Consider the following 12,059-nt stretch of genomic DNA (forward strand, 5'->3'; position numbering starts at 1 on the left):
GGAGAGGCGAGGAGGGAAGGGCTGTCCTAGATAGAAATGCTGTTCTCGATCAGCACGGGGTCCAGGTAGTAGTAGGGCACCGGGAGGCACTTGTTGCGCTGGCGGATGTTGTGCGAGATCTGCGCCAGGCGCTGGCGGAAGGCCTCCATGCTGCGCCGCGGGGCCTCCTCCACGAAGTGGATGTCCGGGAAGTGGCCCAGGGGCCGCTGAGGGCACAGAACCGAGAAGCTGGGAGGAGCCGGGCCCACACCCCGCCCCTCCTGCCAGAGGCCCTGGCCCCTCTGGCCTTCCGCTTCCTAAGTAGCCTCTCACTTCCTGCGCCCACCCTTGGCACCCCAACTACCCCTGTCCCTGCCCCTGCCCCGTTCCCAGCCCCCTGCCTAGGCTCAGGGTGCCACCTCCACCCCGCACCTTGTCATCAGGCTCTCGGCTGAGTGTCCAGAGCACCAGCAGCACGATGCACGTGGTCTTTACATCTGGCAACGTGTCCATGAAGGTCTCCAAGGTGGTCAGCCCTTTAGCCTGCATCGGCGGGTTTCGCATGGATGATGGGAAGTTGGGCATCCAGGAGGTGTACTCCAGCTGGAGGTGGGGTAGAGGAGGGGTTCTGGGTCAGAGAGCACCCCAGGAGCGCCGTTCCACCAGGCCCTTACCACCCGCTGTCCCAGCACAGACCTGGACTCCTGGCGGTGGGCAGGGGCTGGGCTGGGCGGGTTGGGCTGGCGTTGGGTTTGGGGCTGCCTTGAGATGAAGGCGGGGCTGGGGCTGAGGTTGGGGCTGAAGCTGGGCCAGGGTCCGAGTTGGGGCTGAGGCTGAGAGGCTGGGCCCAGGATTTCAGTTGGAGCAGGGACTCGAGTTGAGTCAAGTTGGGGCTGGCCTAGGCATTATGGCTGAGACTGGGTTTGAGGTTGGGTTGGGACTGAGTTTGGCAGGTCTGGACCTGGGGCTGGGGCTGGGGCTAGTGAGCACGTATACCTGGCCTGTGTTGACAGCTGCGTGCCTGGCAGAGCAGGTGTAGATGACTATGGTGACGTATCGGATCAGCTCAGGCACCGTCCGCAGGCACGTGGGGAAGCCTAAGGGGCAGGAGGAAGGCCCAGGACACTGTGTCAGTCCTGCCCTTGTCCTGGATGCCTGGCAGAAGGCCCCACTAAGCCCAGCTCTCCCTGACTTGCCACGGTCAAGCTGCTGCATCCATCCCCAAATCCTGCCTGCTTGGCCCTCCTGTGGCCACAAGCCCAGACCACAAGGCTGGGGGCAGGAAGGCTTGGCAGGCCCTGGCCAGAGTCCTCCAGGGATGTCTCCGGCCCTTGCCTGAGATGGCCCCTCAGATCTGTCTTCTAGCTCCCCTGGAGGTAGGGGGTCCTCACTGGTCCCAGGTCTAGGGTGGAGGGTAGCAGGGGCTTCCCTCTGTTTGGAAGAACCCTTGCAACCCCCTCAGTGGTGCCCCCTGGCACTTGGGGTAACTCCAAACTCCTTAACCAGATTGTGCCCCTGGCCCCTGCTGGACCCCAGCCTTGGTCCTCTGGGAGCCTGCCCACCTCCCGCCCTAAGCTCCAGTTGTGCAGGGAACATGATTCTGGTAAGCAGATCCCAGAACTCACTATGTTCTCTCTGGTTTCTAGGCTTTTCCACAAGCTGCTCCCATTCAGAACTCTCCAACCCCACCCTCTGTCAACTCACAGGTGACCTCCCCATCCTGCAGCCCTTAGCTAGACAGAGGTTAGCCAAGAAGTTAGATGTCAGCTTGCTGAGCCAGTCCCCCCCCCATCTCCAGCCCTCCCCATGCTGGGCTAACCCCGGGCTCCCAGAGCCCCTTCCCAGGCTTCCCCGCCAACCAACCGCACAAGTCCTGCTCTAGTGGAACCGCCTATGGGCTTGAGGGACACGCCCTCCACTCCAGACTGTGGGGTAGGGTCTGAGTTGGGCTGAGGCTGAGAGGCTGGGCCCAGGATTTCAGTTGGAGCAGGGATTCGAGTTGAGTCAAGTTGGGGCTGGGCACCCACCTTGAGGGTGGGCACCTTCACCTGTCTTGTTCCCTTTTGCTTCCTTAATAACCAGCACGATGTCACATTGTAGATGCTCACTACATGTTCATTGAGTATGATGTGCCCAAGTGGCATGACCTCAGGGTGCTCCCAGCCCTCCCCTGGAGCCTGCCAGCTGCCCCCAGCTGCCCAGCCTCCAGCACACTGTGGCCTTTCATGTTGGAGCTCACGTCCCATTCTCAGTCCACCAAAGATTTGTCTCGGGGGTGGGGAGCTGGGACCCCTCCAGGTCTCTGCAGAGATGACCCACAGCCCCTGTGCTCAGACAGGGACCAAGGGCCAGCCATGTTTTCTTCCCCAACTTCTCCCTGCTCCAGGGCCAGGGAAGAGCCCTGTCAAAATCCTAGAGCAGTGACTTGGCCCCCGCCAGCCCCCAGTGAAATCTGTTCTGATCCAGCCCAGAAGAGCCCTAGTGGACCTGCCTGAGGGCTGCCCCCAGCCCCTAGTCCCTGAAGGGTGCCAGGTGCCCTGACCCATACCTGAGCTCTCGCGCCCTAGCAGGCACTCCTTGAATATCTCCTGCACCCAGGACTGCAATTCCGGGTCACCCTCCACGGCTGCGTCATTCGGGTAATAATAGGTGATGATCTCTGTCACATACCTGACCGGGGAACAGGGCCTCAGTTTGGATCCTCCCCTCCCCCTCTTCAGCCACGCCTCTCCTACCTCCCCCAGCATGCTCTGGCCTTGGCTGGTCCCAGAGCTGCCCCAGGCCTGTGGGTGGGCAAGTCCTGTAGGGCAGAGTGAGAGGGTGGCTTGACAAGATCAGAAGACACGCAGAGAGCTCCTGATAAGGCCCGGGTAAGGTCCACAGGCCGCTGGAGCCCGGAAGAGGTCTGGCTGGTGGGCTGGGCTGGGAGCAGAAGCAAGGAAGGGCCCGTCGGGCCTAGGGAGCAGGTGTGTGATGGGCGTGCAGACCCCAGGCCCCGATTTCCCCATGACCAGGCCCACAGTCAGGTGTTGAAAAGCTCCCCGTAGCCCCTCCATCATCCCCAGGTGTCCACCCTGAGTGCCACCCACTGCCATCCAGCGTCACCTCTCCAGCGCATCCCACACTGCCAAGCAGTCATCGCGGTAATAGTATCCGGGCAGGTCCTGGACGCCACGCTCCACGAAGTCATTGGGGATGTAGAGGCTGTCATAGGTGAGCTCGGACAGAGCCCGCACCATCACCTGGGCAAAGCCCTCCAGGCCCAGGGACATGCCCTGTTGGGAGGAGGCAGACCTCGGAGTCGGCTGGGCATCTCTGCAAGTCCTCCTCGCTGGGGACCACACCCCTCAGGTCCTCTGGGGGTCTAGTGAGTGCGCCTCTCAGCCCAGCCCCAGCCCCCCAGGCACCCTCACACTCCAGGCCAGAACACCCGCCCCTGCCTCTGTGCCCTTTTAGACACAGCACCCACGTTAACCAGGCCCCTCCCTCCCTTGGGATCATCTCCTCTCAGGATCCAAAGGCAACTGGGAAGTCCTGCTTTTAGTCTAACTGCAAGGGCCAGAAGAAAGCAAATGTCTCGTTGAGGTTGGGGGCAGAAGTCTTACCCTGGCGGAGAGGCCCCCCTCGTTGAGGAGGAGGGCCCGCCCGATGCTGTTGATCTGGACTGTGTACCGGGTGTGGGGGATGAGGAGCTGCAGGGAAAGCAAGGAGGACAAGGACAGAGGGCTGACATTGTCCCCCAGGACCTCAGCACTCCACTGTGCAACAGCAGAGCCCCTCACTTTGGGAAGTCTCCACCCCAAACCCCCTCTTGTGGGTCCTCAGGTGCCTCCCAGGGCCGAGTGGAACCCTCTGACCTCTCAGAGCCCCAAGAGGCTTTGCGAGGCCAGGTGATGCCTCGTGGAGGCCTCTTCCCCCAAGCCCGTACCTTGTAGAGGGGGTGGCACATGGGTAGGTGCCTCAGCATGGCCAGGCAGAAGGCCTCGCCAATGAGGTGGGCCTCCAGCAGGTGGGAGATGCCCTCGTGGCTGTAGAACTCAGCATAGCGCACCCACGTCTTGGCCAGCAGCCAGTCCCACTCAGAATCGCTGGGCAGGAAGATGGGGCAGTCAGGCCCAGGGGTCTGGCTGAGCTGGGGGTAGGGAAAGAGGGAGGGTTAGGTGAGGGCAGAGACCCCCACTGCAGGAAGGAGGCAGAAGGGAGCCTGAGAAGGTGACAACTGCACCATCTACACTCCGGTTCATCTGGTCCCCTGAGGGTACCAGGGCCTTTCCTCCCTCTCCACATTTGCTCCTGCTGTTCCCTCAGCCTGCAGTACGTTCCCCTTGCCCTGTCTCTACCTGGCAGCTCCCACTTATTCTTCAAGAACCAGCTCACAAGCTGCCTCCTCTGAGAAGCCTTCCTTGCTTCAACCCCGAGGCTGCCACATTCAGGTGTGCAGGTTGTGCACTGTACAAGGGTGCCCAGCCTCTCAGCAGGAAGGGAGCTCACTGAAATCAGCCTGCACTGTTCCACTAATGAGCCAGGAGCGTTAAGGCTTGGCTGATAACCCACGAGGGATACTTTTCTCTAATTTACACGTGACCCTTGTGGGGATCTCTGGGAAGGAAACACCTCAGTTCCTTCCCCTACCAGATCAGACTCAAGACAGCAGCTAAGTCTGAGGACCTCAGTGTTTGCAGCAGAGGCCTGGCCCACAACAGGCGTTGGTTTTTCAAGTGGATGGATGAATGAAGTCAAAGAGACAAGCACAGGCCGGGCGCTGTGGCTCACGCCTGTAATCCTAGCTCTTGGGAGGCCGAGGCGGGCGGATTGCTCAAGGTCAGGAGTTCAAAACCAGCCTGAGCAAGAGCGAGACCCCGTCTCTACTATAAAATAGAAAGAAATTAATTGGCCAACTGATATATATAAAAAAAAATTAGCCGGGCATGGTGGCGCATGCCTGTAGTCCCAGCTACTCGGGAGGCTGAGGCAGTAGGATTGCTTGAGCCCAGGAGTTTGAGGTTGCTGTGAGGTAGGCTGACGCCACGGCACTCACTCTAGCCTGGACAACAAAGTGAGACTCTGTCTCAAAAAAAAAAAAAAAAAAAAAAAAAAGAGACAAGCACACTCACAGCGAAACACATGCTTACACATAGAAGCACACGAGTTGGCACACGCACACATGTAGGGGCGTACAGGTACAGTTGACCCTCTGTATCCATGGATTCCACCAACCCAGGATGAAAAATATTCAGGGAAACAAATTGCATCTGTACTAAACATGTACAGACTTTTTTCTTGTCACTATTCCCTAAACAATGCAGTATAACAACCACTTACTGTTTACAGTGTGCCAGGTATTATAAGTAATCTAGAGATGATTTAAAAGATAGGGGGGAATGTGCCAGGCAACATGCAAATGTGCCATTTCCCATAAGGGACTTGAGCGTCCATGGATTTTGGTATTGGGGGGGCCTAGAATCAATCCCCCACGGATACGAAGGGACAACTGTATACACACGGGCGCACACACGGAGGAACATTCACGCAGGCAGAGGCTCAGCACAGGCCACAGGCAGCCCCGCCCGCCGCCCAGGCACCTGGATGGCGATGGGCATCACGTTGCCCTCGGGGTTGAGGTGCAGCAGGCAGAGGGGGGCGCAGTGGTGCTGCTTGCGGCCGTTGAGCTCGATGGTGGGGATGCCCTCCAGGATGCGGTAGTCTGCCAGGTAAATATTCCCCTTCTGGAGGGGAGCCGCGATGTGTGGCGGGTAGGCACAGCTCCAGGCGCCCGTGCCCCACGCCGTGGGTGCACAGTGCGCTGGCCCCCAGGCGCAGGTTGGGCAGGGACGGGGCAGTGGGGGCGCCCCGTGCTGGCGTTGGAGGTGGGGAGAGGCCGGGAGGGAGGCAGGGGGCGGGCCTCACCTCCAGCTCCGCTTGCAGGCACGTTCCCTCGCCCAGGAACGGGGCCACCATGCAGTCTGTGACAGGGAACTTGTCTGGGAGCCGCGTGCAGCGGCGGATCAGGCCTGGGTTGATGCCATTGAGGTACTGGTACCCAAAGAAGCTGTCTTCTGCCCAGTGCTCAGCCACGTACTCTGGGGAGGACGATGCAGGGACGTCACCACGCGACCCGGCCCCCCTCAGGGACGGGGAGTCAAGGGACAGAAGATAATGCGCATGGAGAGGATTGGGAAGGAAAACAAAAGTCCTCAGCCTCGCCCTGAGCGGCCAGAGGAGCCTCGGGCGACGTTTTCCACGAGGCCGCCAGGGGGCGCGGCCGCCCTGAGCCGCTTCCTCGCGCCTCCCTCCGTCCCGAGCAGGGGGCCGCCTGTCCAGGGCCGGGACCACTTGGCTCCCCGTGTTCAATTCCCATACCGGAGATGACAGACTTGGTGCCAGGGAAAATTTTCTTAATGTCCTTCAGTCTCTTCCACGACCGTTTGCAGTCCACCAGGCCGCGGACTTTGAATGCCAGGGACCTAGGAGATGGGGTTCGAGGGGGGAGGCCGTCAGAGAGGCCGCCCAGGGCCGGCTGGCACAGGTGGCAGGGCTGCCTCGGCCCTCTTAGGTCTCTGCGTTTCAAAGTCCTGGGTCCCATGTCTCAAGGACTTTGCATCTCTGGGTCTCTGGGTATGGAGCCTCCTGTTCTCTAGGGCTGTCATTTCAGCTCCCTCTGCTGTCCTGGAGGCAGGCAGGGCCCTCCCTCTCCCCTCATCTCACACACTCACATGGGCCCCAGGCGGAAGAAGAAAGAGGCTGTCTTGACGAAGGAGAAGCGGAGATTTGAGTTCAGGAACTTGGTGGCCTTAATGTTGATGAGGATGGGGAATCCGGGAATGTAGCCATTCCATCTGTGGGGAGAAGGGCAGGGCTGGGGGCTGGCACTGGGGGACAGGGGTGGAGGGGCAGCCATGGGGGGGGCCCAGTACTACTTGGGGTCCTTACTCAGGCCGGTTGGGGTTTCGGTGCCGCCGGACAGGAGGGCGGTAACTGGGAATGTGGATGTAGTTGGGCAGGCCGGGAACGAAGACCCTCCAGCTGCAAAGAGAAGCCGGGATGGTGAGCCTGGTGCCATGCACCGTCCCCGGCCGCAGAGAGCCAGAGGCCCCCCCTCCCCTGACTCCGGCAGGCCCCCCAACCCTCCCACCCTCCCCCTCACTGGTAGAAGTCCTGCTTGGCTCTGATTTCCTCTTGTCTGTGCTCCAGAAGGATGGGGAGTGAGTCATCTGCCATTTTCTTTGCTGTGGGGAGACCAAGGAGGGGAGTCAGGAGCTGACTCCCTCACCTGCCCATCCACCCCTGCCAGCCCCACCCACCCCTGCCCACTTCAGGGAGCAAGAGTTCTGCTTCTATCCCCAAATAGGCTCTGGGGTGCCCATGGCCAAGGATAGGGAGGGCTCCCCCTGGAAGAGGGAGGGTACATCTGCTCCCAGAATCTCAGAAGAAAGGATCACAGGCCCACCCTCTTCCTCCACCCCTGAAGCTGGGCTCTGCTGCTGCAAGGAAGTCCCCCCTCTATCCCCCCTGAAATGTTGCAACAACAGTTATTTAGCACCTATGAAGCACCAGGCTCTTTTTAAGCACTTTACTTATATTAATAATTTAAGCTGCACAAGAACAACCTTATGAGGCCAATGACTATCATTCTAGGCCCAACCCATTCCCCACAATTCCAAAATACAAAAGGCTATGGAAATCAACTTTGTTTGTTTCACAAAAAATTCATTGGTGGGCCAGGCGTGGTGGCTTATGCCTGTAATCCTGGCACTCTGGGAGGCTGAGGCAGGAGGCTCGCTCAAGGTCAGGAGTTCGAGACCAGCCTGAGCAAGAGCGAGACCCCGTCTCTACTAAAAATAAAAAGAAATTAATTGCATCTCTGGGTCTAAAAATCCAACTAAAAATATATAGAAAAAATTAGCTGGGCATGGTGGCGCATGCCTGTAGTCCCAGCTACTCAGGAGGCTGAGGCAGGGGGATCGCCTGAGCCCAGGAGTTTGAGGTTGCTGTGAGCTAGGCAGATGCCACGACACTCTAGCCCAGGCCACAGAATGGGACTCTGTCTCAAAAAAAAAAAAATTCATTGGTGAACAAAACCTACTCTAAGTTTACCTGGAGCTATATACAAGCTTTATTTAATTTACTTGGTGTTCATAGTTTTTGCTGAGAAATATTAGTATATTTGCATGGGGATGCCCTGGGGGTGGATATATCCCATATTATATGGTGTGTGTGTGTATTAGAATTTGGACATGTGCCCAGATGTCCAGCTAGGGAGCAGAGGGGCTGAGATCACAATCTAGACTGTCTTCCTCCAGTATCCAACCGGCAGCCACCAGGCCTGCCTGTATGTCCTGCAGCTCATCCCTCAAGGCCCCATGTCACCACCCCCTCCCTTCTCTACCTGCCTCAGCTCACACTGTGTTCTGGGTGAATGGTGCCCCCTGGAGTTGTGCAACCCAGAGACCCAGCTTGGTTTCATCCTCAGGGCGGGAGCCTCACTTCTTCGAGGGCCCAGCAAGTGACTCAGGTCTCCCTGCCCTGGTGTTGCACGGCAGCTGCTCCACCCAACCTCATTCCTGCCTGGCCACCCGTGTCACCCTGCCTGTGCCTTGCTTCCATGTCACTCAGACCTGTCACTGTGGAAGATACTTTAAGTCCCCAGTGAGGCCCTCCCCTTGGCATGCCCACCCTCCTCCAGGCCTGTCCCTGGCTTAGGCCCCAATTCCCCTCCTTGAGGAAGACCTAGCACGGGGCAGTGAGAACAGAAGAAGGGAGTCAGCTGTGGGAGGATGGGGCTCCAGCCCCCTGAGTGTCCTCAGCTCTGCCCTCCCTTCCCATGTGCCTCACGGGAAGCCAGCAGAAGCTCAGTGGTGGAGCCAGGGGATAGTAGAGGACAGGCCGCCGGCCCCCATGGAACACGAATTAGGCAGCTGACCCCAGCCCGCCTGCCAGACAAGGGCCTCTGGCAGGGATGGGTGCAAGGAGCCCAGGCACTCAGGTCCTGTCCCTCTCCCATGGGAGCAACCAAGCAGCTGAGAGAACAACTGGGCAGCCTTGGCCAGCCTTGACCCTGGAGAAACCCCGAGAGGCGGCGGGAATAACAGGGCCTCCTACTGGCGTGGGACGCATCCCTGCTGGATTAAGGGCGGCCTTTTGGAGTGACAGTGAGTCCTGTTAGAGACATAAGGTGTCCCGTTGGGGTAATAGGGAGTCCTTTGGAGCAATAGAACATCCCATCAGTCTAAAAGATGCTCAGAATGCTCCAGTCGAAAGCCAGGGCATCGTGACAATGTACGAGACCAGAGGGCCACGGAGAGCTGTTATTTTTCATGGAATAACGAGGCGCCAGCTGGAATAATGGGGCCTCCTGTTGGAGCGGGGAGGCATCCTGTTGTGGTGGAATCCTGCCAGGGTAACAGGGAGTAGCAGGAGGTGTTATTTGGCGTAATAGATAGGGTGTCCTGCCGGAGTGCTGAGGCCTCTACTTAGCGCATGTAACAAGGGACCTTTCCGGAGGGGCCGGGTGTCCTGCCAAGTCAAGGGTGGCCTGGGGAGGTATGGGCACGCGCTCTGCAGTGCTGTCTGCTGCCAGGCTCTGGTGCCTCGGGCATCCTCGTTCCTCCAGCCCCAAGCTGGGCCCAGAGCTGCAGCAGTGACCGAGGGTAATGCTCGAGAGTGGCAGGAGAGCCTGGGAGTCCCTGGGGGGCTGGTGCCTGGGATGGGGGTGACGAGGGCTTACCTGTGGCCTCCCGCAGCGCCAGGGTCTCGTAGCCATCCATCCACTGGTAGGCGGGGAAATGGTAGACGCGGCCGTTGGGGGCGCAGATCTGCACGTAGTTGCAGTACCAGGGGTTCTTGGGGAGGATGGAGTGGCGCTCTTTGTGCAGGCGGATGATGATGAGCTCCCCCAGGTCCTGCTGGCACTGGACAGTGTACTCGTCCACCTGGGCAAGACGCAGGGACGGCCAAGTGGGCAAGACTCAATCCCGGCTCCTCAGGGCCCCACTGCTCCGGCCCCTCACCCGGCCCTGCTCCTGCTGGGCGGTGCTCACCTCCCAGGACTGGCAGAGAGGTGGGCTGTCGCCCTGGTCACTGAGTTCCCTTCTGCCCCATCACACTTGGCTGTCCCCTGCTGGGCCCATCTACCCAGGGCTGGGCAGGACCCCAGCCCGCCTTCTCTCCATCCCCAGCTCCTGTCTTCTCCCTCTCCCCTCCCCAGTCACCTGAGGGTGCAGAACCATGCAGAGCCCCGGGGCTGGGGTACAAAGTGGGGCCCAAGGCTTCCCAAGCCTCCTATAGCCTCAGAGTGGGGAGAGGTGGTCCAGCCAGCTCCTTCTCCCCAATATCAGTGAACACGTGGAGATTCAGAAATGGCCACATAGTTGGAGTGCCCTAGGGTGGTCCCATAGCAGCAGGTGGATGGGCCGAGTGCCCACAAAGGGTGCTTCCCACTACACAGCCTGGTCTGATGCCATTTTAGGTGACAGAGAATCCGATGCAAATGTAAGCCGGTTATGATGCAACTTAGCTCAGGAAGAGTAAGAATGGGAGAGGGAGAGGGAAAGAAAGAAGAGTTAGGGAAAGGGAAGGGGAGAGATGGGGAATGGCTGAAGGGAGTGAGAGAGGAGGGAGGTCGGGAGCCAGGTCTGGGTGAGGCGTCCAGAGCCACCCTAGGAGCCCACTGCCTTCAGAGCTGTCCCTGGCTCTCCAGCCCCTCCTGGCCAAGTTCATCTCACCTGCCCCCCCCACACGCTTCCGTCCCTCCCCGTGCCACACGCACACGCGCACACACATGCGCGCGCACACACGCACTCACCGCCCCAGTCGCAAAGTCTCTCCCAAAGTGGTTCAGCCGCTGCTTATCGCTCTCTCCTTGGGTCCCCACAATGGTCAGCGAGATACAGTCCGTGGTTCCCGACAAGAGGTCGGTGCCTGTGGCCACCTTGACTTTGTAGGTGGCCATGGCTGCTCTTCAGCAGGCAAGAGGGGCGCTCAGTCCGGACACGGTGTCAGGGGTCCACGGTGGGTGGGCCCGCGGCAGGCAAGCGAAGCCGAAGCCGGGCGGGCGCAGAGTGCCAAGGGCCAGCCTCCGAGGTGGGGAGGTGAGGCAGGACGACTGGGCCCGCCAGCCGCCCGGAGCCTGGAGAAGCCGAAGCCCTTGGCGGCCGGGTGTGGGTGCCAGCCTGGCAGGCCGGGGTGGGGCGGCCGGTGGCGGATGAGCAGGCGTCTGGGCTGCAAGCTCTTCGGGAGCTGGGGCAGGAACAGCAGGCAGGGCGCTGGGCCTGCCTCTGAGAGGGCGGATAGAAGATGCCACGGATGAAGGAGCCTTCAGGGTGGGGGAGCCAGTCCAGCCTGAGCCAGGGCCCCAGGGAAGTTGAGGGAGGGGGCAGGGCGGGGCCCCAGATCTTTATCAGCCTAACAAGCTCCTTCCTCCTGCTGGTACCCATTGGCTGCAGTGCCTGGCACCCCTGCTAAGCAGAGCCACAGGCAGTGGGTGACCTGCACTGGCCCCAGGGCCCCTGGTGGGCAGGGGCTGGGGGAGCAGCACTAACCTGCCGCTGGCTGGCCTGCTGCCTGCGATTCCTCCCTGGGAAATGGGGCAGTCAGTGGCCGCAGAGGGAAGCCAGGCCCATCCTTCTGCCCCAGGGCCCAGAGTCCACCACAGGAAGGGTGGTGGGTGTTGAAGCTAGGGCTCAGGGGCCGCACGGGGGCAGAGAGCCCTCGAGATGCCACAGGGAGGGATGGCGGGCGTGGGACCAGGATCAGCTGAGGGGGCATTGATTGGAGTTGAATACAAAATTAGCAGACGAGTGAAATCTGAGGCATAAGGATTAAGCTAAAGAATGGACAAATAATTTGTGGTATAAATCATAAAATAGAATTCTACCCAGGAATAATAATAATGAAAAAAAAAAACAAACTGCAATGTGGACGAATCTCACAAAGATTATATTGAGGGGGAAAATCCAGACATGAGAGAAGATGCCCTCTATGATTCCACTGATAAGAAGTTCCAGGACAGACAAAACTAAGCGATTCCTACACAAGTCAGGCCGGAGAGCACCTCTGGAATGGGAGCCCATGGAGGCAGCTGG

The 12,059-nt window shown here is 59.6% G+C and overlaps 1 protein-coding gene across 1 annotated transcript; it reads right to left on the bottom strand.

Moving 5' to 3' along the window:
* Position 1: 1 nt before the first annotated feature.
* On the bottom strand, positions 2 to 11,187 carry ALOX12B (arachidonate 12-lipoxygenase, 12R type). Its single transcript, XM_012775723.2, has 15 exons — positions 10,781 to 11,187; positions 9,704 to 9,908; positions 7,124 to 7,205; positions 6,910 to 7,002; positions 6,693 to 6,815; positions 6,340 to 6,443; positions 5,887 to 6,059; positions 5,562 to 5,705; positions 3,908 to 4,111; positions 3,585 to 3,671; positions 3,085 to 3,254; positions 2,528 to 2,649; positions 976 to 1,076; positions 412 to 582; positions 2 to 206 (listed from the first exon to the last, which is right to left on the bottom strand). Exons 1-15 carry the CDS (start codon positions 10,925 to 10,927, stop codon positions 27 to 29), a joined length of 2,106 nt encoding a protein of 701 aa, XP_012631177.1. The 5' UTR covers positions 10,928 to 11,187; the 3' UTR covers positions 2 to 26.
* Between the last annotated feature and the right edge of the window lie 872 nt (positions 11,188 to 12,059).

This window comes from Microcebus murinus, chromosome 18, assembly GCF_040939455.1.
Source record: "Microcebus murinus isolate Inina chromosome 18, M.murinus_Inina_mat1.0, whole genome shotgun sequence".
Classification (NCBI taxonomy): Eukaryota; Metazoa; Chordata; class Mammalia; order Primates; family Cheirogaleidae; genus Microcebus; species Microcebus murinus.

Excerpts from the sequence above, each read along its gene's own strand:
- ALOX12B (XM_012775723.2), bottom strand. The coding sequence starts at position 10,927 with ATGGCCACCTACAAAGTCAAGGTGGCCACAGGCACCGACCTCTTGTCG. Across the intron at positions 1,077-2,527 it reads GCTAGGGCGCGAGAGCTCAG|GCTTCCCCACGTGCCTGCGG; the intron begins GTATGGGTCAGG and ends CCTGCCCCTTAG. Across the intron at positions 583-975 it reads CAGCTGTCAACACAGGCCAG|CTGGAGTACACCTCCTGGAT; the intron begins GTATACGTGCTC and ends CCCCACCTCCAG.